Source organism: Cibotium barometz, chromosome 8 (assembly GCF_041138505.1).
Source record: "Cibotium barometz isolate CiBa-2024 chromosome 8, ASM4113850v1, whole genome shotgun sequence".
NCBI lineage: Eukaryota > Viridiplantae > Streptophyta > Polypodiopsida > Cyatheales > Cibotiaceae > Cibotium > Cibotium barometz.
In genome coordinates this window covers 40,833,465-40,860,076 of record NC_141053.1, presented here as the reverse complement: position 1 = coordinate 40,860,076, position 26,612 = coordinate 40,833,465, and the positions used below count along the sequence as shown (strand labels likewise).

Sequence of the window (26,612 nt, the reverse complement as noted above, 5' to 3'; positions counted from 1 at the left end):
TGGGTTCTATGGAGATAAAGTTAGTTTTAGTGATGAAGACAGTGTCATCAATCTTTATCCCATTACAGAGCGTGGGTTTTATGGATAGACTTCCCTAAGTAGAGAAGCAAACATAGGGTAAGGATATCGTCCATGTATCGGAAGGAATGTATAACGCCCTCTAACATGGATTTCTGAATAGGATCCGCATGAGATGACAAAACAATATTCAAAGTAAGCAAAGTATATGTTACACGTAACGGGGGAGCAAGAGAACCCCATCGGAATACCTTTGGTTTGTTTAAAGACTTGTGAGCCGAGTTGAATAAAGTTGTGGTTAAACAGCCCAAATTCCAAATGGTGCATCTCTTCTCCATCAATTGTATCTGGGAATGTAGCTAGTGGTTTTTTAATTCATCGTGGAAGGTTATGTCTAAGGGATATCTTAGAAAATCCTTCCTTCTTTCTTTTTTCAAATATCATGTTGCATACCTTATATAGTATGTTCATGAGTCCCGTCTCCCCCATTAGTGGAATATTTTCATAGCATTACATGATATCCGTAGTATAAATGTGAAAGATAGTATCTGGAAGATTTAATATCAATTATGTGGCATTTCTAATCATCCAAAAAGGATTTGTTTGTATGTTAAGAAAAGTTTTAATCTCTTGTTGCTTTGTCCCCCAAATTTTATGAAAGTCCTTAAGAACCAAGTTAAGCACTTTGGTAATGATGACAATAATATCAATAATGATACAATTAGCTACATTAGAGATCCATTTGAATTTGATTTTATGGATTTTGAACTTGTGAAAACATTGAACATGATTATGTAACAAATTGTTTAAAATAACCATGTAACAAATACTTAGAGCCAATGACTCCATTAGGTGAAAGAGAAAAAAAGCCTCTGAGCATAAACCACGAAAATAGTTTGCGAGAGTAGATCCTATTACTTGCATCCATCCAAACAGACATCCAAAAAGTTAGTCAGTATGTGTCTTACAGGTGTCATAAGATCTACCACATGTTATAGATGTCACTCAAATTATCTTATGATTTATACGATAGAGGGATAGTGGACCCTTGATATAACTTAGATTTATTATCCTTGTATCCTTTAGGAGAGTCAAGAAATCAGACATTATCCATGTTTATATGTATAGAAGAGAGTTGTCTATAAAATACTCTCAGGACAATTAGAATACCCAAATATATTCAATTTGTCTTCTATCACATAAATAGAAATTAATCATGTATTTGTATCATACTTTCATATAAAAATTTACCCTAATCATAAACCAATGAATTTCTATTGTCTTATTAGTATCTTACTATAAGAAAGGAAACATAATGAGTCATGTACATCTTTCAAAGGTAGTATACAGATTTGGAACATCTCATAAGATCATTTATGCAAAAAACCAAATGAGAATGGAACATCAATTACCCTCGAGCAATAATTCTAAACCTCATGTATCGGATTCCGAGGTAATGTGTATGTAACCCTTTATCTAAGTAATCAAACAACACATATTATAGTTGGATTCCTATTTCCGCCCATCGAGGGTCTCATGATAACCATCAATAACTCGGCCAAAAGGATTATCCTAACAGAGATAGCAAGATAACTTAGCATATCGAGTCAACTCAGTCGGATCATCTCATTCCATTCCTAGTTAGACACAGTCACGTATCCTAACTAATCAACCACATATATGAGAGATTTCAAGGCAGCCTTCCAAGTCAAAAATACTAACCATAGGATTGCCACATGCAACTAAGAAGAGACCATACAGCATATAGTCATTACTTAAAGGTGAATCACATATACAATACCCTGAATTCAAATTCCTTTTTTTTTCAAGTGAGTTGTGTGTGTGTGTGTGTGTGTGTGTAATATTTGAAGGGTTGGCATATATTACTTTGGTCTAGGTATTGTTAGAAGACAATAAATTGCAAATTTTCCACATTACCAAAGTAATATATGCCAACCCTTACATAATCAAATTTCAGCCCAAATTCAAATTCCTTTTTTTTCAATATTCAAACAAATAATGGAACTAGAGACATACACGGGCATATATTTGCTATATTTCATGGCTCTCTCTCGCACACCTAAATGGCAAAGAGCATATCCATACTTTATTGATAATATCTAAAACCAGCATGTTCCCCATGAAACATATACATGGCTTAACCACATTAGCTGAACACAAACACTCAACACACTTCTCTAATGGATATGCTTTAGATGTGTTGCAAAACTATTCAACATATTAAGTGCTTTGTGATGAAAGAGTTCACTGGTTGAATGTATCTAAAAACCAATCTACAGTGCCTGGCCATTGCAAGATAGACATGACATTACCACTACATTGGTGACTATATGGCTCTTTACAGCAGGAGTGTATTAAGAATGTCTTTAGGCCTTGGTCCCCTATACTCCATAAGTCCACCAATCTCACACATGCACACAGGCATGCTTGCCAACACACATCTGCACCCACACAGGCACACATGTCACCCAAGAACACATGCACTCATATTCTCTAACCAATACATTGGCTTCAAACAAAAGATTCACATCTAAGTTCTTAAAATTGGTTGGATTATTTTTTTTTTTGTTTTGCATTTTTTAACACTTCAATCAAAGCTTGGCAAACATTCAAGCTAAAGAAACAAAAATACCCCCTCAACCAGGACATAATGAATTGAGTTTTGCACATGCCTGAATGTCTGCATTGCATGGATAGTTGATGCATGGGATTGATTTGTCCAAAAACTGGTTATGAATTTACAGACCAAACATAAGATCCACAATTTTGGAAAAAGATGACTTAGCAGGTGACGCGATGGGCCCTGCGGCATGTGGCCCTCCGCTTGGCTGCAAATAATAAGGTCGAGCAGAGACATTCCCAGATGCAGCAAGGAGCGTGCTTTTTGCTGGCGTCTTGGGAGGCAGCACACTGAAGATAGTCCTGTGGCTTTTCTCGCTGAGGGCTTGTCTCTGCATAGGATCAAGAGGCTTGATTCCTATAATAAGGGCTCCATTTATTTGCATGCCATTTTTGTAAAGGGCTTTCTGAGCATCTAGTTTACTCTGCACAACAACAGTCAAGCCTTAGCCTTATGCCAATGCAAGGCAATATGCCATTCATTATCAGGAGACATTGAATGCATGAAAATACATCCACTCGTGCCAGTTGTCCCATATAAAATGATGGACATTATTCATAGCTGTGTTTATGCACTTGGCATCCATCAACAACAATATTAACATACTTTCAAAATTGAATAATGCAAATAAATCATAGCTGGGTACATGCACTAGGAGAAACATACTTTCAATATTGTTGCATAGACAACCTACAGTTTGCAATTTCTGAGCAGCCTTGCTCTACTATGCATGCAATATCCTTAAAAAAATAAATTTAAATCCACTAGGAAGAGAAGAATATTACTTTCTTGAAGAGAAGCATGACTGCAAGAATGCATTGATGGTATCAACAAGTGTGTCAAAGGCCCTAGTCCCCGGGCACCTGCCGCGAGTTACATTAGTATCAAAGCATAGGCTTTCTTGGAAGCGAAGGCTTCCTTCTATCAATAAGGAAGAGAAAAGATCTCAAGTGGAGACCACACTTACCATCATTGCTGTTAAGCATGGCCAGCCGCTTCATAGCTTATGAAGCAAGAGCATGAGCAGTAGACAGCTTGTTGATCTAAGAATTTATGAATTACAAAATTTATCTTGGAAGTATGGAGTTGGCTTTATGTGCACATGTTTAGCACTCTTTTCATATGGATATTGTGGATTATATTATCAAGCTTACACGCAAGCTATATGGAGATATATCTCACGATATCTTGGAAAGTACAAGCTTTGGGAATGGGGGATTATCCTAGAATACAAAGGACCACACTCCTAAAATTTAGGAGAGTTGCTTTTTTTGGCCTGACTCCGATGGAAATTCTGTTCGCGTCATTACATCTAGAATTGAGCAGATACCAAGAGTTGGCAAAGTGCCTATGACAGAATGTCTACTAGTTGGGATATTTTTACAGGTAAAGATTATGGAAGAACCCATCTTTTAGATTGGGACATGTGGCAAGAAAGTGGACCAAAGTGAGACAAGTGGCCTGACACTTGTTAGAAAATGGATCAAAGTAAGACAAGTAGCCTCACACTTGTCACTTCAACTATTGTGTGGCTCTCCACTTGTCATTGTAGCCTTCTCTTGCAATTTTAGCTCATGGGAGATCCTAATCTATAAATTGGAGCCCTCTCTCTTCATTAATGGAGGCTCCCATGCTGCACACTAGCCTCTACCACCGTTACAAGCTGCCCTAATGATTTCTACTCTCTTTCTCTCTCTTGAAGGCTGCCCATGAAGAATATCGGCTGTTGGGGACTGTTTTGGAGGCTTCGATCACGAAGAAATATTGAAGACAAGGATATTTAATCATTTATTATGATTTCTAGTCATTGTACTTGTTGTACCAGACCTTGTACTGGCTGTACCAGCTTCTATACTTGATGTATCACCCATTGTACCAGCTGTACCAACTTCTGTACTTGCTATACTACCCATTGTACCGGCTATACCAACTTATGTACTTGCTGTACCACCCATTGTACTTGCTATACTAGTCACTGTACATGTACCAACATTTGTACTTGTACCTACTGTACCAACCACCGTACCGCCTGTACCAACCATTGTACCTACTGTACCAGCCATTGCACTGACTGTACCAACCATTGTACTTACTGTACCGGCTGAATGGAGAGTTGTACTTATTGTACTAGCTCTATTGCATGAAGACCCGTGGTTTTTGGGGAAGAATCAATACCCACACGGAGGTATATGGATTATATTGTTGGCTCGGCATTTCTACAGCCTATGTTCCGACTTGGTTGCCTCATGTTGGACTGTGTTATGGCAATTGTATATGGATAAGTTGGCATCTCCCGTGGAGAGAGTAAGACCCTCAAAGCTTGTACATGATATTATTCTCCTTGGGTAATAAAATACTCCAAGGGGGGGGGGGGGGGAGGGGGGGGGGATCGGCCCATTCCGGCCTCTATGTGGTGTCACATGTGCAAGATCCATTTTCAATTTTTGTGGATGTTTTGTGCAAGTTTTATGTTTTATGCAAAGTGATGATGGATATGTGTTAAGGTTGTGGCCATGTTTAAGTGTTTTGATATGCATTGATGGTATCAACAAGTGTGTCAAAGGGCCTAGTCCCCCAGGCACCCGCCGCGAGTTACACATCATGAAGCACATGAGAAAATGAAGCATGTGGGGCACATCATCCTCCAATAGAGAGTACACCTCTCAAGTATGTCGTGCATGGGGTTACTAAGTATAGCCAATTGATCCCCTTCCATCACAATATGTGAAAAGGTGGTGTGATAAAGGTGGAGCATGTCATGGATCTGGAGCTGATGGGAGAATCGTGGTCGGTGTCTCATGGACTCCATACGTCGAAGCGCACAAGCCTGTTCCAAAGTGACTCCTCAAGGATAGGGTGGAGCTAAGGTACCATGTGGTGGACCACCCATGGAGGTCCGCTACGCCAATATCCCTTCTTGGGCCACGAAGAAATTGGTGAAGGTCGGCTAGCGAGGAACGTTGGCCCAAGAGGAGAGTTGCAGTAACTTAACTAGGGTGCAACAACACACACAAGGTGTTGAGAGATGCAAAGAGAAGATTGCATTGGAATGTGTCAAGTTAGAAGGTCAACTCCATAATATCATAATACAACTAAAATAGAAGACGTCCTTTCACACTAGATCTCCAAGGGGAAAAAAAGTGCCTTTGGTTAGCCAATGTTCACCTGTGACACTACTCATATCATTTATGCCAATAAATCTCCCTTGCAATGGTAACGTGAACCTGTCCAAGGTGGGTAGCAAATCACTCTCTATAGGAGAGGAAGCACAAAGCTTTGCGAAAAGGTTCAAACTTCTCTCGAGGCAACGCCTTCATGAATAGATCTACAACATTGTCTTGTGTAGAGCAATAAGATAATGTGATCTCCCCTGCATGTATCCTCTCTAACATAATGATAATGAATCTCAATGTGCTTAGTACGTGCATGAAACACTGGGTTTCGTGCCACGGCTTTTGTTGACACTCACGAAGATCAACCATCAATCTCTTCAGCCATGCACAATCTATTGTGGCTATAAAGGCTACACTGTACTCAATCTCACAACAACACCAATGTTCAATCGTAAGATCTCCTTTGTCCAATCCTCACCTAAGACTAAACCCAACATCTGTTTTCCGATTCAACAAAGGCATAACTACCAACTCCTTTCTTCATCCTAACTCCTCCATCTAGAGTCTATTTTATTCTCAAAACCCCGACTTCTTTGAAGCTTAAGGTTGTCCAGATTCACTAGAAGCGAGAGATTGTCCTTCAAGCACCGAGCTTCTTGCTCGCAGAAGATGACCAACTAAAGGAACTTGTTCCTAGAAAACCAATCATTCTCCTAAGTCACCTTCAAACTCTGACCTAAAAAGCCGGACTCCTTAAACTATCTCTCAACTCCTTGAGTTGCCTTGCATTCCGTGAGCTATCCATTGAGAAGGAAATAAGCATTCTTATATACAATACACTCTTTGAATGCCAATTGCCTGTTATAAACCAACAACTATCACAAGCAAAGAGTATGGTTCCAACTACTCTTTCACCCCACCAGCTTGGGGGAAAACTCTATTAAAAACATGTGCATCTTGTTAGACATCATCATCCCCTTGCCACTGGCTTCCTTTGTGGTGTCCTATTTTAGCCTTTAGGACTGACCATGTTAGCTAGAGGGGCTGGTCACCCCTCACATCATATTCCCACATTTTTCCTATTTTATGGAGTCATTAGGTTTTATTTCTAATCGTGAGGAGCTGGTCACCTGCCCGGATTTGGGCATATATATAGTTGGGCCTTCCCTCCCTCACATTCATTGCTTTGTGCCTTTGCATATTGGCTTGCTGCAGTCCCTCACATACGAGGTCATCTTCCCCTCTTGCTCGGGACTTGTACCAACATGTGTTTCTTGTTTGATGATATTGAGAGCAGGTATATACTTGTGTTTCTCTCCAGCTCTCTCTCTCTCACTCTCTCTCTCTCTTGTGTTTCCACTTTCCCATCTTCCGATGTGCATTCCTTCATGGTATTAGAGCGCCGGTGACTTGCAGCATTAGTTGCTCCCTCTTCTTTCTTGTGGTTTTTTTATCAGATCTGTTGCTGGTCAGTTTGCCCTCTTCCAAGCGCTTCATAGCCGTAGTTTTGTGGTTGATCTTCATCAACATCTGTCCCTAGGACTCCTGTAGTGATGTCAACTTGCTCTATGCAAGGCAACAGCAGTGTATTTGCTACATTTTTTCTCCTACAAGCTCGTTTGCTGATGTTGATTGGTTGATCTGAGGCTTGCCCCTTGGTGGTACCTTCCAATATCTGCATTTTCAGATTCTGCCTTATCTACTGCCCCTTTCACTTCTGCATTTTTCAGATTTGCAGCCCTGTTTTGCTACGTTTTCTGGACTGTTTGGGGTTCATCATTTGGACCCGAAGGTCCCTTCTCTTCAGCGTTTTTTTCCTCATCTTAGGTGTGGAAGCTGGTCGGCCTGAATTTTCAGGTTTACAGCCTCTCTATTGGCTGTGTTTTCTTCTCCAATGGACACATATCACTTGCAAAGGGGGTTTTGTGTGGATTATGGCTTTGGTGACAGTTTGGTACCTGAGGAGGACACTGAATTTTCTGATTTCAGCCAGCGTTTTGCTGATTTTGGAGCATCTATACCTGCGTTTTGTTTTTGGCCTACATAGTTCCCTGGTTTCTTCATGTTCCTTGCCTTCTGTCGGCAATGGAGTGTTGTTTTTTTGCTGGACAGCAGTGTTTTGGCTGCATTTTGCTTCCCAATGGAGTTTTTCTACACTCAAAGGGGGCCCATCTCTAGCTACTTCACTTGAGGATCAGTATCGGGAGCTGTTTTGTATCTATGGAGACTCTCTTCTACAAGACTAGAGTTTGCAAATTTCGGAGGAAAGTAGTTCTTTCTTGACGAGAGTAGTGGTCTTTTCAAAGATCTTGAGCAAAGTTTATTTTGTTCGAGCCTATGTTCTTTGCAATGTTTGCAAAGAAAGGAGAGTGTTTTGCCTATGAGGTGTGATCCTTTCACAAGAATCATTTGAGAAAGAGTCTTCTGTCCTCAGCGATGCTTTTGAGAACTTTGCTACCACTACAATTTATAAATTATATTCATGCTTCCCTTCCTCATTGTGAGGAGTCTACCTTTGCCTCTCTTTGTGATGCTTTTGAGGATGCCCCTCCCTATGCTAGTTCTGCATTTGGTTTGATGCAACATGCAAGGTTGTTTTGGAGGATGGACTTTTGAGCCCGATGGGATACTTTGGATCTGTGGTTACTAGCCGTACCTAGGACACAGTGGTACTTCAAAGTTTCTTGGATTTGGATCAAAATCAGATTGGGCTTGTACTAGTCCGACAACGTCATTTTTCATAGGGGAATGTGGAGTACTTTCATCTGGCGATGCCCACCTCAATGGAGTGTGCTTGTGTACAACATTGGGCAACTCATGGTACAGAGCTTGAGTAGATGGACCCCATCTTTTTCACAGAGTCTTTACATCTTGCGATGCCGACCTTCCCAGAGGATGCTTCTTTTCAACGTTTGGCAACTCTTGTCACAAAGTTTGAGCAGTTGGACTCACGAGGATTCTAGTGAGGAGCAATCTGCTTCTCCCAAGATTGATTATCTACAAGATCTGATCTTGGTTGGCTATGAGGTTTTTCAAACCTTCTCCAAGCTGGAAACACGACATTCGACTTCGGAGAGTGTTTTTACACTTGGGAGTGAAACCATTATCTGGAGCAGCATGAAGCAACTTACATGGTTGTTTTCTTCCAGAGGAGCGTTGTACCTGGCAACTTGTTCTGTTGCTTTTGTAGTTGAGTTGTTGAAAGCTTGCTTGTGGAGCTTTCTTGGCACATGTTGCAGTCTTTCATCTTTGAGATCGAGGAAAACGTTTCTGGCTTCTTGGAGTTCACTCAACATTCGATGCTGAGAGGGGATGTTAGACATCATCATCCCCTTGCTATTGGCTTCCTTTGTGGTGTCCTATTTTAGCCTTTAGGACTAACCATGCTAGCTAGAGGGGCTAGTCACCCCTGACATCATATTCCCACTTTTTTCCTATTTTATGGAGTCGTTAGGTTTTATTCCTAGTCATGAGGAGATAGTCGATTGTCCCTATTTGGACATCCCTCCCTCACATTCATTGCTTTGTGCCTCTTGCATGCCCTAGTGTCCTTGTGTATTGGCTTGCTACAGTCCTCACATATGAGGTCATCTTCCCCTCCTGCTCGAGACTTGTATCAACATGTGCTTCTTGTTCAGTGATATTGAGAGTAGGTATATGTTGGGGGACTCACACACAGCTAGGGTTCTTGCAAATTGGGGTTAGATGCAGGAAGAAGAAGCTCACACAAAAGAGAGAGAGAGAGAGAGAGAGAGAGAGAGAGAGAGAGAGAACTAGACACAAAATGTGTGGTGATCACAAATGCAAGTCAACCCTTGCATGTGAGCCACATGCATATAATATGAAAGTACAAAAGTTATATAGAAAGTGTCTTTTCACACTTGATATCCAAGGGAAAAAACCACATGGAAATGCAATTTTGATGTCCAATTGATGTACTTTCCATCCTTTATGTACAACCAATGCAATTATTGATCAAATTGTAGTCATTCTCGAAGTAGGAGCAAACGTCTCCTCATAATCTATTCCCTTTTTATGAGAAAAGCCTTTACCCAAAGTCTTGCGTTGTACCTGTCAATAGTACCATCAAACTTCCTTTTGACTTTGTACACCCACTTTGTTCCAATGACATTCTTGCCTTTCGACAAGTCCACAAGATCCCAAGTATTATTCTTCATGATAGAAGAGATTTCATCTTGCATGGCTTACACCCAGTGCTCATTCTCCTATGCTTCTTCGAAAGAAGAAGGCTCTTCTAAATCAAAGAGACCACCCATGGCTAATGTAGACTCCCCATGATGCATATTCAATGCATGGCTGAAACTAGCCCTTGTTCTACCTGTCAATGGAGCTGCAAGTTTGCTATCTTGCAAAGTTTTCACCAACCATCTTGGCACCGACTTGGCTGTGTCTATGGCTGTTTGCTCTTCCTTGACAAGATCTTCAACTTCTTCCATAGAAGGGGCTGAATTGTTGGCTGTTCTACATGTTCTACATGAGGATTTTCTTGTGTAGGGGCTGGCAGATCTGAATCCCCCCCAATTGCAATGGGTAATAGCCCATCAAACATGTTATGTATGCTTGTATCATGGCTTTTATACAAGTTGTACATGGGCTGTACTAAATTTTCAACAAATACCACATCTCTACTAACAAAAATCCAACGTGTTGCTGGATTATAAAGACGATATCCTTTGCTCTCATTGCTGTAGCCCACAAAAATGCAATTTATTGCTTTATCATCTAGCTTTGTTCAGAGTTGTTCTGGCACATGTGCACATGTGCATATGCCAGACACCCAAATGTATGCATATAATACACTTTTGGCTTTCGGCTATACCAAGCCTCAAATGGTGCTATGGTTTTCAAAGCTTTTGTTGGACACATGTTCAACACGTGAGTTGCACACATTATAGATTCCATCCAAAAATTGTGAGGCAATTTTTGTGCTTTCACCATGCATCTTGCCATTGCCTAATGTATAAACATGCGTTTCTCTCTCTCTCTCTCTCTCTCTCTCAACTCCACAAAACGGCATGGTTCACCTGCGCAAAACATCACCTAGCCCTCGAGACTTTTGTGCTCACTGCTTGTGTACCCGATTTCAAAGTTCAGGTCTCTCTCTCTCTCTCTCTCTCTCTCTCTCTCTCTCTCTCTAGGTAGCGCCCTCCTCAGTCGGGTGCACTTCTTCACTTTTATACCCTGCAACGCCGCCTTAAGCCCTGCAACGCAACCTTCAGCCCTACAGTACCACCTTCGGCCCTGCAGCACCACCTACAGTGCCGCCTTCAATCCTATGCAGCCCTTGCACTGTCCAAGGGCGCCGTCCCTCACTTTTTACTGGGTCGCCTCTGCCCAACAATTGCGCCGTCTCCTTACCTACTGCCAAACTGCGCCTCTTCACCTGTTGCTGTCCTGTGCAGAATTTCTGCTTGCTGCTGCAACAACACAGCATTGCTATTTCTCAATTCTAGTACCACCTACCCTTGCTCAAGCCCCCAAGGCAACAACTAGTAGGGGAAAACATGTCTCAACCCCTAGAGGAGGAACAGGATGGTGAGACAACCTTTCACACCCCACGAAGACACCAAATGCCTACCGCAAAAGACTGAGGAAAGGAATCATGTCCCCTCGCTCACAAAGGATTACGAAGATGGCCCGACAAGATGAGGCCCTTTATGAGAAGCTACACCTTCACATAAGGACAGAGATGAACACCATGCGACAAGAGCTTGAAAAGGAATGGACCGAGCAGATGCATGACCAAAGGAAAGTGATACGAAACGCTGAAGGAAGAGATCTATGTCCAATTGAAGGGAGAAATGCAAGCCCAAGTACAGGTTGAGATGGAATTAGCCCAAGCCTTGATGCACACGGAAATGAAAAAAGAGATGCAAAAATGGAAGGATGACATGCTACAAGAGATTGGCACAACAGTTGTATCGTACGAAGGCACTTTGAAGACATGTATGGCTGACCACGAAAAAGACATCACAAAAATGCAAAACACTTTGGAATCATGTAAGGCAAAAGTGGCTGCAGGTGAGAAGGAAATGCATTCATGGGCTGAAATTGCCAGTGCCACAAAGAAACAAATTGAGGAAGTCAAACCCATTGATTGAAGTAGTAAAAAAACAGAAGGATACACCAGTCAATAAAGTAGAGGTGATGAATGCTACATTGGAAGAGGAAGCCAAGAGACGGGCACGTGCCTTACATGTATGTGTAGTTAGGTGGGAAGATAAGGGAAATCCCCAAGAGGATGCAAAAGCTCTTGCAACAAAAATTGGAGCCACTGATGTACCCTTTACCGGAGCATGGCGAGTAGGCAGAGATGAAACCAAGGCAAAGATATTGATCATTAGGATTGGTGACTTGGAGAAGAAGGCCTTCCTCTCCAAAAGGATGGCCCTTAAGGGGAAAAAGATTTATTTGGATGAGGACTTTACACCGGCACAGATAGCACACCGAAAGGAACACATGCTGCTTGAAGCAAGGAAAGAGGGGAAGGGCGGTATACAAAGATGGCAAAGTCATCATTACGAAGAGAAGGCCCGCTTGACGGTGCGCGGCCTATGAGACCTTGCGATTCACGGTGTGGAATTGCAACAGAGTCCTTAGAACAAATGCAAGATACTTTGAGGATACTTTCAGACACAGTGATATTGCTATGTATACAGAGACCCATCAGTGCACAAACAAGAGACTTCTTGACGTCCGGGGTTATAGATGGGAATCAATTTTCCGCCCTCAGCCACGCACAATGGGAGGTACCAAAGGATCTAGAGGAGTGTCAATACATTATAGGGAAAAGCTTCGTGACAAAATACATGTGGTACATAGAGATGTAGATGCGAGGTACATGTGGGTCCAAATATGCAGAGGGGGGCTCCGCGAGCTATATGTGGCGGTATGCTACTTTCCCCAAGCCCACTCCAAGTTTGCACCATCAAGAGAGTCGCCCTATATACCACTATATGATGATATCATGAGGTTTGCTAGCATGGGAGACATATTACTATTGGGAGACTTTAATGCACGTACAGGCACAGAGCAGACAGAGTTGTATGATACCTAAGAGGCTATGTACCAGGAGATCACGACAGAGGATGTAGGGTTGCAGAGATCAACATAGGATGAGTAGGAGATTACAGATTATGGCAAGCATTTTCTCACACTCAGGAGTGCACATGGGTTGGTCATATACAATGGCTTATCGAGATGGCAAGGATCAGATGCTCTCACACACTAGAACTCTAAAGGGGGAGCAAGCACAGTGGACTACTTAATGGGATCTCCTTCATTGATACCTGATGTGCAAGGTTTCACGATTTCCAGTAGGCCCATTGGCATAGCAACCGATCATGCATACCTGAGTTTCACACTAGTAGGTAGATCCCCAAGAGATGGGCCAGCCACTCATCTACCTAGGTACCCGAGATATCTGTTTACACGTGAGACAGTTGGGGTTTATCGAGATGCAGTATCTGATGGTCACTTTAGACCCGCATACCCCTCTGGACGAGATCACGAGAGGATTGGCAGGTGTACTACATGCATCTGCCTCATATGCGTTTCCCTACACTATTATCCCTTCCACTTACCCCCGTAGCACTACCCCACAAAACAGTTGGTATGATGATGAGTGTCGTGAGACACGAGCACAGCTACAACATGAGATTGCCATTAGGTCTCACACGCATAGACAGGCTAGGATGATCTTTCGACGCCTTGTGCGGAGGAAGAAACGAGCCTATCTGGCTAAGCTAGAGGAGGAGATCTACCAACTCTTCCTAAGGAAGGATAGCAAGAGGGCATGAAAGATGTTTCAGGAGTGACAGCCTGGTACTTCGATTACTGCACCTAAGGCATGGCATACTTATGCTAGAGAGCTATATGATGCACCAAGACAACCCCCCACCCCCCCTCCACTGGGAGCTAGACCGGCTAGCAACACCTTTTTTACTATGCGGATGGTGCTAGATGCGATAGACAAGTTACAAAATGGAAAGGCACAGGATCATGATAGGCTAGTTGGAGAGCACTTCTCATATGCACGGACACTTTGGCTCCGCTCATCATACATGTGTTTAATTGTGCCATTTGTGCGGGTTTCCCAACAAGCTGGACAAAGCATATCATTGTACCACTCTTTGAGAGGGGGGACCCCATGGTACCAGGCAACTACAAGACGATCATGATTGGTCATTACTTGGCCAAATTATATGGCTCTATATTGGAGTCGGAGCTAAGCCGATGGGCAGAGAGGCATGGTCATCAAGCACATGGACAAGCTGGCTTCAGGAGAGGATTTACTACCTTGGATCACCACATACTGACACTTCGGGCACTTATTGAAGAGGGCAAGGCACAGAAGAGAAGGATATACTGTTGCTTTGTGGACTTCCGCAAAGCCTTCGATACCGTACCACGTGCCAAGCTTATGCACAGATTGCATGACATTGAGGTACCCGAGGATATGCAATGGGGGATATATGCTTTGCATGAGTCTGTGACAATCGGAGTCCAAGCTCCAGGCGAACTATCTGATAGGGTGACCAACACAATAGGGGTGAAGCAAGGATGTTCGTAATCACCCACCCTCTTTGGACTGTACATTGATGCGGTCTCTGATTATGTAGACAGATTGGGAGGCCCAGGGGCATGCCTGGCAGGGGTGTTGATACCCATCTTGTTATATGCTGATGATATTGTTCTAATCTCAAACTCTCCAGAGCAATTACAGAGACACCTGGATGCATTACAAGCTTTCTGTGCAGATAGAGATCTGACAGTGAACCTTGGGAAAACCAAGGTTATGGTGTTTAACACCACACAAGCATGGGTGACGAGATCGCCTTAGTTCACTTTCCGAGGGGAGCCGGTAGAGTATGTCAGGTCATATGTCTACTTGGGAGTTACTTTCACAAGACCGCATTTCTCCCTGAAGGAGGCAACAACAGCTAGATTAGCTCGAGGGCATGCAACCTTGGGGACACTTGAGAGGCAGTATGCACACTTACAGTTTCAAGAGCCACGCACAAAATTGTGGCTATTTGATACGCTTGTCACACCGACCCTCCTGTACGGTATACATCACAGATCTCAGAGAGAGACAGCTGAGGGATGGAGGCAAATGGAGAGACCACTGATTATGATGATTGCCTGCATGATTCGGAGCAAATCATCAATACCACATGAGATTGTTCGGGCTGAGCTGGGTGCCCCACCAATAGTAATCGAGGCTCTATTCCAAGGAGTTACTTTTTATAGCGGTTATGGGAGCTCCCTCAACAAAGGTACTCCCGATTGGCATTGACCTCATCCATACAATTGGCACAGGATGGAGATACTCATTGTTGGTACGCTCAGATGAGATCATGGTTTGACCTACATGGTTTGCGGATAGAGGCACTACTACCCTTTCAGTACAGTCTGGATTGTCCATTTTTGGATCTCACCCGCTCAGAGCAAAACCGCATGATCAAGATGAATATCATCAAAGTGGACATAGAGAGGACATGGACTAGCCCCCTTGAGCCCTTGGGCACGAAAATGGCTCATTACAAGAGCCATTTCATTTTCTACACCTCTCACCGGATGATTTTATCACCCGCCCAGTGTACATGGATGTACACCTATCACATGGGATACGTTGTGCCATTGGACAGATCCAAACCTCATCACACCAGCTGCGGATTGAGACAGGGCGATATGTGCATCAGATCTTGGATAACCGCATTTGTCAGCTATGCTACCAAGAGGTAGAGACAAAGGAACACTACATTTGCCGATGTACAATCTATTATGAGATCCGAGGGAGATATCGCTACCTCTTTCGAGAGGGTTTTGGGCCATTACACAAGGTCATGGAGTTTGAGGATCAGAGATGCTTGGGATTGTTTCTACTTGAGCTCAAGAGACACAGAGAGACCCTCTCGGCAAACAAGAGGCCGAGCCATGATGTACCTAGACAAAGAACCCTGATAGATTTATTCGGCACCAGCATCAACAACCCAGCCCACACACCTCCTGATACCTCCTCCATTGGGTCATCAAGGCACCGACCACGCTCCCAAGGAGTCACCACTGATAGAGCAGTTATCTTATATCATGCTCGTCGACCACATCCACCAAGACCCTGACCACGACATCCTCACCATCGCTAGATCAGAGCCATTATTACTCAGCATTGAAGGCGCCTACCTCGCTTCTACGACCTCTCCATTCAAGACAACCCCATGGCGAAGATACTTGATCTAAGGAGAGGGCAACACTTCAACTGATCAGCATACATGGATCTACTTGATATACATTTTTCAATATTTTCCAGTATTTTCTACTCAATATCATCTTATTTTCTACTCAATATCATCTCAAAGTCTTACAGTTCTGTCTTATAATTGTAGGACAATCAGTTTATTGTATTTTTTAGTCTCATTTAGTTGTTCTCTTTGATGAGACACCAACTTCAGATGTACTCTCAATTTTGGTCTCATAGGCCACTATGGCCTCTTAGAGACATTAATATATCATTTCATTTCTCTCGTTTCCACTTTCCCATCTTCCGTTGTGCATTCCTTCACATCTCTAGTGTGGGAACCAGTTCTGTATAAAGGGCATAGCCCATTTATTGAGGTCATGGTTGATTTATGCTGTCGACCAAATTCATGGACCTAGTTGGCCAACTCCTCTTGCTCGCCTTTATAAAGGGCCTCTCTCCCACTTGTAATCAATCAATCCCAACGCATACATACTTTTGCCCATTTGTTGGTTGTACTACCCCTTGTAAGAACTTGGTCATTGCTTCCTTTCTCTCTCTCTTTTTTTCGTACCCAACAAGTGGCTTCGATAGATCCTCTTCTTCCCCGACTTCCCTCCCCTTCTAGTGGATGCTTTCCAATGCATTTTGGTGAACTGTTTTACTACTGTCCAATCCCTTTTTTTCCTCGGTTTTCTGAGGGGGTTGATTGGTCCTTGTACTCTTATCCTTTAGATGTGAAAGAATTCTTGGAGTGGTGAGGTTTTCAAGCAGTTTTCTTGCAACAATGGTGCGGGTTTGGTTTATTCACAAGGGTTTGTAGAATATTGTTCAAGGCAATGAGAAGAAGCCCGAGCATCCTCAAAACTCGAGGCATAAGGAGGATGAATTCCTTGTGGAATTACAAGATTGGGAGAATCGTGATTCAAAGGTGCAATCGATGCTTGTGCGGACGATTATGAAGGAGGTCTCATCACTTGTTCAAACTCTTGTCAATGCACAAGGTTATAAATGACCAATTACTGGCAATGGGTGTTGCCTTGTCCTCTACTCAATTGGCTACACTTATCCTCACAAAGCTTCCACCGGAGTACAATGTGGTTTCTCGAGCTATGGTGCCAAGTCACAAAAAGCAAGTTGGATTTTGATGACCTCAACTCCCTTCTCTTGGAAAAAGAGTCCGTCCTTGTTTCACAAGATAAGATCAAGGTGTCTCTTAATGGTCGGGATCAAGCGCTTGCTTCAATAATACAAAAGAAAGGTCATGTCAGTGCTACTCTTGTGGGAAGAAAGGGCATTTGTCTAAGGACTGCTTGTTCAAGAAGAACAAAGGCAAGGGCAAGTCTTCATCCCAATAGAAGAGCAAAGACGAGACACAGGATAGTGATTCAAATGCATCTAATGACTTTTTTAGGACTCCCAAGGCGCTTCCAGCTTGGGAGAACCAAGATGGTGTTCTTCTCTAGTTATACACATAGTTTCCCCCCATGTGCTTTCAACCAAAGGAGGCTTTTGAGCGAGAGAGGGGATTGTCAATAACTCCTCATTTCTAGTGCATGAGACACATGTCAGAGTTCCAAGCATAATAATATGGCAAGTAAAGCCCAACTTTGATAGCTATGAATAGGTTGTGTTCTAGATTCATTGCTTGTTGTAGCAGAAGCTATGGACTAGATGTGTTCCAAGTTCATTGTTTGAGGTTCCAGGACGTGATGTGTTCACAGTCCACTGTTGGGGTGAATGGAGTTCACTACACACGGGTGTGGAAATTCGAAGCCAAGAAAATTTCTTTGCTCTTCAAGGTGGCACTGTGTTTTGAAGAAACAAGTTGGCAAGTGCATCTTCTACCGTGTTTTCAATATCCACCCGATACTAGGGTGTCCAAGGTCGCATCTTCTTCATCAATTTTCTTCTTCCGACATTTGCACACTATGAGCTACAGAGGGGGTGTTAAAATATGTGCATCTCTAGTGTGGGAACATGTTTTGTATAAAGGGCGTGCCCATTTATTGAGGTCATGGTTGATTTATCTTGCCGGCCAGGTTCATGGAGCCAATCGGCTAACTCCTCTTGCTTGCCTATATAAAGGGCCTCTCTCCCACTTGTTGTAATCAATCAATCCCAACGCATATGTGCTTTCACCCATTTGCTAGCTATACTACCCTTTGTAACCTCTTTGCTATGATAAGAACTTGGTCATTGCCAACTTCCTCTCTCTCTCTCTAACTCTCTCTCCTTTGTCTCTTGTGTTCATTCTGCCTATGCATACTTTCACAAACTGAAGGACAACTTTTCAAAAAGCTACCAAGGCTACTAACTCACCAATCTTGCCCATTGTGTTGTAGTGTTTGGAGTATGATGATTAACAACAATTGGTGTCCCAACAATCTCAACCATCCACAGAAAGCCTATAGGATAATTTTAAGTATCCACAACAAGAAAGGAATAAAGATATATTAAGCATCTACTAAATACCGAATGTGGCCTACGAGACCAAAGTGATACAATAATGTCCATGGCATATCTCATCATGGAACAATAAAATAGAACAAAACCAAATTATCTCACAAGAATGATACAAAAATGTCCATGGAAATCTTATCATTGAATACAAGGAAAATGAACATGAGAGGAGCATCAACCCCATGGTATACCACTCTTCAATATATCAAGCATGGGGCTAATGATTATGGCCAAGAGGTCTCCCTCAGCTACAATGCATGGAAAGATAGCTCAATGGGAGTGGAGCATGTCCTAGATCTGCAAACTGATGAGTGAATCGTGGCTGTTGCCCGAGGGGAGTGGACATCGAGCACATTGAAGTGCGCATGCCTAGTCCGAGGTAACTCCTCTTGGGTAAGGTGGATCCGCAATAGCCTTGGGTGGGTCCCCGAGATCCACTGTTAGGTGTCCTTCTCTTGGATCCAAAAGAAGCTGGTGATGGTTGGCTGGTGAGAGAGGAGGCACGATGGCTGGGGCCTTTAGCTCTCCCAAGAATGTATCACTATGTCTACAAAGCTCCAGCATGAAGAGCCCTAAGCAACACTAGTCCGATAAGTCAATGATTCTAGAAAGTGGGCCAAACCCCTCATGCAACAAATAGTGAAACCTCTCGCAAATCACATAGTATACTAGGCAACGACATGTAATGCTCCTCTTACTCAACCTCTGTGTGGCATAATCGATAGATCCTCTCTTCCCTGGGTCTCCGTATGAGCTCCCCAGCTCCAAAGACACGCTCACCTCTCCCTATCTCCACTTTGAGGTGGTGGGACAAAACCCGTATCTAGCCATTCACAATCCGCATGGCATGGGACATGTGAACACTCAAGTAGCCCACTTGTTGGATGAATCCATCCTCAGTGAGCCTGAAAAAGTGATCTCTGTAGAAGTGCATCTTCGGTGGAACTTCTAGTTGATGTCCTCATGAGATGCCACGCAAGAGCCCGAACGATGCCGGGTTCTCCTAGGCGGCTCTTCTGCATTTCTTTCATGGTACCAGAGATTGTTCAGCTCTTGGCCTCTCTCTTGGATTTGCTCTTGCTGCCAGAGAAGCGGAGAGGACAGAAGGCATGGCCTGGCCTATTATGGTCTCCCCACCCCTGATCCCCTAAGTGGAGGATAAGGGAGACCATGGGGCAAACTGCCCCATATAGGAGGGCTGTGAAGGTCAAAACCCACTATGTGGGATATAGCTGTGGTAGTAGCTGCTGACATGGCAGCGAGGAGAGAGTCAGGCGACAAAATCCAACACCAACACAATCAATATGGTGCACAAGGGTTACAATGACCAAGAGCACCCACATTCGCCTTTCACTTGCATTATCCGTTCATAACATCTTATGTATATCCAATGAGAAGTTCATAATATGTTCCAAATTTAACAAAAACCAAAGTGCCATCTTGAAGGACTAAGAGAGTGAATGGATTCAATTCAGACAAAATATATTTCAAAAAACTAAATTTGATACTAAAAGAAGGCAAATCAAGATGGACACACTTATGGGGAAACAAAATAAAATTTCAACAAGATGGGAGAAGCTTGAATATTTGCAGTGACATAATTTGCAAATTCACGCATGCACGCACACACTCGGCACCCACCTGAAACCGAACATGAATCCAATTTGCGCCTCCCGGACCAGGGACGTGTCTTGAAATCACACCACACTTTTCAAGCTCACGCATAACGATGTTTGTATCATCTGCTCCAAAGCTGTTAAAAAACAGAAATGCCCATCCTCAACAGACGTGAAAACAAACATCAAAATTCAACAGATTTAAGAATGTCGCGCAGCTGAGGGGGACCTTACCCAAAAACGGTTACCCATTCATCGCCATCATCACTGATCCCCGCTGCATTTCCGTCAAATTGGAAGCACGACTCAGGTCTCACGATCTCTCTCATTGCTGGCAACGTAAGCAGACCGCCCGATTGCTGTGGCTGTTGCACGACGCCAGAAACCGGGCTGCCGCCATCCCTCCCAAACATTGCGTCAGGGCTCTGGCCTTCTTTGAATGTAGGGGACCACCAATTCAGACTGCCAGGGCTTTTGTACTGCTGAAAACTCTGGAACGGTGGCGAGCCAAACAAAGACCCAGGTCCCGTTTCTCCATTTGGCGTCACAGAAGTGGTGGGAGTCCGGCTTCCCGAGTTCAAAAAAGGGGATCTTGAAGGCGGGGACCTGGCTTCTTCAAACCTAGAATCGGCGGAGAATCTGGAAGGTGATTCGCCAAATGCTGCATCGGGGGAGCGCTCAATCCGGTCCTCCAAAGAGAAGATGGGCGGCGGGGGGTGCTCTGAGGCCCCCAAATTGTCTTGCCACAATGCTGCCGCAGCAGATCTACCCCCTGTGCCCAGTTCCCCTTTAAATGCAGAAGAAGGCCTGGTTGCAGCAGCCGACAAGTCCCTATACAACAAGGACTGCAGCCGAGCCCCTCTGGTTGCACTGCGGCTCTGCAAACTTGCACTCATTTCTGCAGAAAAGGTAGAAACAAAAGGGCCCTCACATCTGAATCAGAATCATTGATCTGATACTAAGTTTTATTCAACTAAATTTATTTCTATTATGTCTATTTATGGATGATGGCAAAATGTCTATTTATGGATGATGGCAAATCTGCCTTCACTAACACGGAATCATTCAACTACATCCAATAGGAATTTGGCACGTCATGCAGCAGGGGCCTAATCAAAAGCTCTCAAAATTGATGACTGTTGAAGTTGTGTCAGAAATAAACTCTTTTTTAACCAGTGAAATAAAAAAGGACGACTTTCAAACTCAACCTTTTTTATTTTTATTTTTTTAAATGCATACGTTAATCGGTTTTATAACTAAAAATTCAAAATTCTGAAACTTTTAAGTTAAAGGTTAAGCAAAATTATAACCGATTTTTAACACTGGACTCTTCTAGCATTACAGAGCCCAAGTGGTAGTTGTCACGACCTCTCAAAGGGACGTCATGGGTTCAAACCTACCCAATGACATTCATTTGAGTAACTATTCTCATAAACCCTTAAAAAAAACGATATGGCAAACCCGTGTGGGCGCATTGAAGTAGCAGTTTTACCTGTAAGCACTCATGAATGATGACACTTTCAGCAAAATGTAACAGCCCGTTGTGCATTCTCATGACTGATGACACATCTGACATGACTAGGGGGCTTCACACATCACCATGACCCCAAAGTCATGCCCCCAAATATCACTATGACCCCAAAAGTCATGCCCCCACCCATGTGTCCACATCATGGATGTAGAAGTTGTGGCCCTATCCATCTCATGACACATCATGGGCACAGAAGCTATGCCCCAACCAGGAGGGGTTGAGCTTGGGGGAAAAAAAATCAAATTTAAGGTGATGCAGGTATGCCAAATTTCGCCTGGGATTTTAAAATTCGAGCACTGGGGGGAAACCATGTGTGATCACTTAAGGGAGTGTATTTTAAATCAATGGTGTTATGCCAATAGAGATTCATAGTAGCTAAACATCCTCTTCAACAAGTTTAATAACGCTCCGTGAGGGTTCAAAGCATCTTAATCACGGGATTATGATTCACTGAGTGACCCATTCAGAAGCGGCGAGATGAGCGGATTTTCTCGCTTTGTGACCCCAAATGAGCGGCTATAGTCACGAAGCGAGAAAAGGAAAGTACTGGGGCTCACGAAACGGATCAAAACAAGTTATGATCGAGCTTAACTTGAGATCAAGAAGCTGGAGAGTTGGGCTTACCTGCGACGCGCGCGTGTTTTTTGGGGGACTTTCAAACGTTCGCGCGGGAAGCAAGAGCACCTGCCGATACATGTGTGATGAGAAGGACTGAGGGTTTTTTCACACTATGTACCGGCCCAATGCCTGGGCTCACAACTTGGGCGGACGAGTGTTTCCACACTAGCCTGAGGGTTTTTTCACACTATGGGCGGACGACTAGCGTCTCAACCTTGATTACAAGAACTTTAAATGATCTAGACGAAAAGGAGCCTTTGTTTTAATGACTCTCTTCAAGCCTTAAGATGGTTCCAATGTACAAAGCCATTAAATCTGCACTTATTATAAAGTATTTGTAATAATGAAATGGTTTGAAGAAGAAGTTGCTATGAGAGACACAAACAGGGGAGAGATAATGCCTACCACCTTTCCAAATACAACCGAAGGTAAATCTTAAAAATTTGTTTAATGGGAAAGCATGTGTTGCCACTTCTACCCCTTAAACTCCAATCATGTGTCCATGAGGAGGGATCTCCATGAATTAACAAAGGTGCTTTTTCCACATTGAGCCCAGGCCTTTCAACAATATGGTAATATTTACGCATAAGGCATAAAGCAGCATTCACATTCTAGTGTGTACTACTTTCAAAACTAGTAATGTGTCATACATAAATGCTTGACCAATTAGGTTACCTCTAGGGTAACCCAACCCTCTAATGCATCTAGCATTTGGAAGACTATATAGTGCAACCAAGAGGGGATGCAAAGCTATGGCGATAGGTAGTGTTTGTCCACAAAAGGAACCGAATCCTCTAATCTGTCTATAATTTGAGAGAATATCTAAGAGCAACCAAGAGGGGATGAAAAGCTATGGCGATAGGGACTCTTTGTCCATAAAAAGAATCTTAAAAACCTTTTTTTACCAAAATAGAAAACTTTCTCCATCACCAAGGCCTACCATATATATATGAAAGCCATCTAGTAACTTCATGTGCATAGGGGGCACTTTTCCAATGGTAAAAATTAGGACCATAACTCTTTCTCTAAAGATGCTCTATTTACATAAATACAAGTTATAAGCACCTGAGGAGACCCTAAGGTAAGAGTCCCCTTAGTGCTTAAATAAATACAAGTTCTAAGCACCTAACGAGACCCTAAGGTAAGAGTCCCCTCAGGTGCCTAAATAAATACAAGTTCTAAGCACCTAAGGAGACCCTACGGTAAGATTCCCCTCAGGTGCTTAGATAAATACAAGTTCTAAATACATGTAAATTCATGTGTGGAGGGTACCTTTGCATTAAAAAATAGGACCATGACTCTTTCTCTAAACATGTCCTATTTACATAAATAAAAGTTCTAAGCACCTGAGGGCAGAAGTCCTATTATCATAAATACAAGTTCTAAGCACCTGAGGGCAGAAGTCCTATTTACATAAATACAAGTTCTAAGCACCTGAGGGTACCTTTGCATTAAAAAATAGGACCATGACTCTTTCTCTAAACATGTCCTATTTACATAAATAAAAGTTCTAAGCACCTGAGGGCAGAAGTCCTATTATCATAAATACAAGTTCTCAGCACCTAAGGGGACTATGGGCAAGAGTTTGATAAGTAATTTCAGTCAACTTCTCCTTGCACCAAGAATAATCATGACCCTCATATGTCCTACAAGCTAAAGTTATGGCAAATAACAAAAGATTTGGCTCTGCGTGTTTTCCTTCTAGGAAAATCATTAAAGTTAAATTATGTAAGAAAACACAATAGCGCAAGCTGGATCAACCCAATATAAAGCACTGAATTGTAGAAAGAAGTGAAGAGCAAACAATTTTACTGCTTGCAAACTTTAATTGCAAAAATTGACAGCGCCCACCCATGTGCTATGGGCAAGGAGCTTTGGCGATCTGGATAAACTCTAGACGGAGGATATCTTGCTTACAAGAGTGCTTGAACACAATGAACTCGATGATGAACTAAGGCTACCAAACTAGTTTATATATAGTACCCATGGTCAACATGCACGTAGGTCAACCACGTCGGCCAACCCCTGACTTGGTCCAAAATGACCAACCGACCACATCATCTGAGTGGAACCATATTAGACTACGACAAAGTCTTTTGCAAACTTTGTGCAACTCCTCCCAAAACGGCCATCTAAGACCGTCTGAATCCTCAAATGGGCCCCATAATAACCCGAGGACTGTGTGTCCTTGGTTTGTTGTCCATGACTCACTAATGTGGTCACATAGCCTGCACAAGCATGCATTCTACTTAGCCAAGTGCCATCTCCTAACCATCTAGCCACACTTGGCCACCATCTAGTGTCTAAACTAGAAACTACAGGGTAAAGTGGAAACTGTAAGGTGCTCGGCGGGTGCTCACCACAAGGGGCCTTACAAAGTCAAACACGTCTATCACTCGTAGGAAACAACACCAAGGTGGAGCATTGAGCGAATTCTTTTCCAACACATTCCTCGCAAGATTGCTTTCCATGTTAGTTTGTAGTTCAAGAACTCCCCATTTTCTAATGGGAGCTAGCTTGCTTGTGCGATAAAGATTGTACTTCTCCTTATAGTAGCAAAAGCTTTTTCCTTGATTCCTCACATACACAAACGAGCCTAGCATGAGACAAGTTATATGGGGATTTGAAAACCATTCAATACGCTATGTTAAAGTAAGAGCTGTAACCTACCACCATCGTCCAAATAAAGATCATGAATTAGTACCATGACTTCTCATTGAGGAAGACATGTGTCAATACCCACCCTCACACGTTATAGATGTTACAATAAACGAAGTTTTAAAGAATAACCTTTTTCATGAGTAGCTATGAGATTTTACAATGGCCTACTAAAATAGGGCGAGATTTTTTTCTAAATCATGGAATGACTTTATTATTTAAAAAAACTCACTAACTAGACAAGGTCCTTTACTCAAAGAGGGTTAGTCATAAGGCTATATTCAGAAAATAGGGATTTAAAGTGTCCAAAAAATAGAGATTATATAGAAATGATCTCGACATATGAGGACATGAAAATCAAGTTTAGATATTACCAATGTATAGTTTAGTAATGAATATCTATAGTTTTAAAAACAAAGTGTAAGTGACCTTATCATGTCACTTCACTTGTACTTCACTTATAGATGTTGAAATGTGCAATGTAAAAAGAATGGCTTATTTGGTTGAGTATGTGGAAACGCACCCTAGACGTGTAAGATATTGTGGAAAGGTAAGAATGCCACATATGATATGGTATGGTGTGTGAGTGTTGACCAAAAGAGTGGAAAAGAGTGTGCCATATGGATGCACACATGTAAAGTGAGATGAGGGCTATCTGTATTAGAAGCCTCATTGTATGGCTCATTGTGATATGCAATAGAATTGAGTGTTGAGTGTGCAATCTCTCTCTGTCTTTCTAGTCATGGAGTTTCTTGTGTGGTTTAATCCACCTTAATCTTTATGCTTAATCTATGTTTATCCACCATGATCAATCCCATATTAGGATCGTCAACAATAGAGAAGTTTCATGCTAAAAGCAACTAAGGGTTGGCATTAAAACAATTGAGAGGTTGAAGATTGGTCATAAATTCCTTATATTTATGAGTAGGGAGAAACCATTATCAAGTATGGCTACTCCTTGATTAATACAAATTCAAAGTGGTATTAACACGTGCGCGCGCTCTCACATGCACACACATGTGCGCACTCATGGTTGTGGTGCTGTTACGAGGGATTTCCTGGATTTGTGCAGGCGCAGCTTCTTGCAGAGGAAAAGGAAGAAGATAAGGCAATTTACAAGTCTTTTGGAAAAGAGGACTTGCCGAATGGTTTTCTTACTAGCAGCAGCATGCCAAGGGTGTAGGATCAGGACTTGCAGAGTGAGAGAGCTTTCAGAAAGATGCTCAGATGGCCTTTGTACATATATAAAATAGCAATGGCTAAATCTAACCCAACCCAAACCCTAACCTAACCATGCACTTGTTTTCTCTATCTTATGGAACATGTTCGAGCCTCCCCTTGACATGAAATCCTATGGGTGTGTAGCTGGTGGTTGTGTTTTGGGATCTTGCAAAAAGATGTTCAGTGCACTCAGAGAACAAAAGCACAGTTAACAAATACTAACAAGATGACTTGAGTTATACAACTAGATCAATTGAGGGAGTTTAGTTTGGTGATCTATATAAAGTCTATCAATTTGACGAGTTCATTAATGTGATGATGTAGATGGATCATTACCAAGTGCAAATTTTCCATCTTCAACTCTATACATTTGTGCCAACCTAGAATGAATGCAACCATTGCAAAACCATAACGTCCATCTATCCATGCCCATGGCAAAAAATTTATATAATCTATGATTTAAAAAAATAGA

The 26,612-nt window shown here is 42.6% G+C and overlaps 1 protein-coding gene across 1 annotated transcript; it reads right to left on the bottom strand.

Moving 5' to 3' along the window:
* Positions 1-2,633: 2,633 nt before the first annotated feature.
* On the bottom strand, positions 2,634-22,389 carry LOC147636266 (nuclear pore complex protein NUP35-like). The gene is made up of 4 exons (XM_086801710.1): positions 22,268-22,389; positions 20,347-21,010; positions 20,138-20,249; positions 2,634-3,083 (listed from the first exon to the last, which is right to left on the bottom strand). The coding sequence occupies exons 2-4, from the start codon at positions 21,006-21,008 to the stop codon at positions 2,778-2,780; spliced, it is 1,080 nt and encodes a 359-aa protein (XP_086657836.1). The 5' UTR covers positions 21,009-21,010; positions 22,268-22,389; the 3' UTR covers positions 2,634-2,777.
* Positions 22,390-26,612: the final 4,223 nt, after the last annotated feature.

Coding starts and splice junctions, on each gene's coding strand:
- LOC147636266 (XM_086801710.1), bottom strand. CDS start 21,008: ATGAGTGCAAGTTTGCAGAGCCGCAGTGCAACCAGAGGGGCTCGGCTG. Junction 20,250..20,346: donor GAATGGGTAACCGTTTTTGG/GTAAGGTCCCCC, acceptor GTTTTTTAACAG/CTTTGGAGCAGATGATACAA. Junction 3,084..20,137: donor GGATTCATGTTCGGTTTCAG/GTGGGTGCCGAG, acceptor GTTGTTGTGCAG/AGTAAACTAGATGCTCAGAA.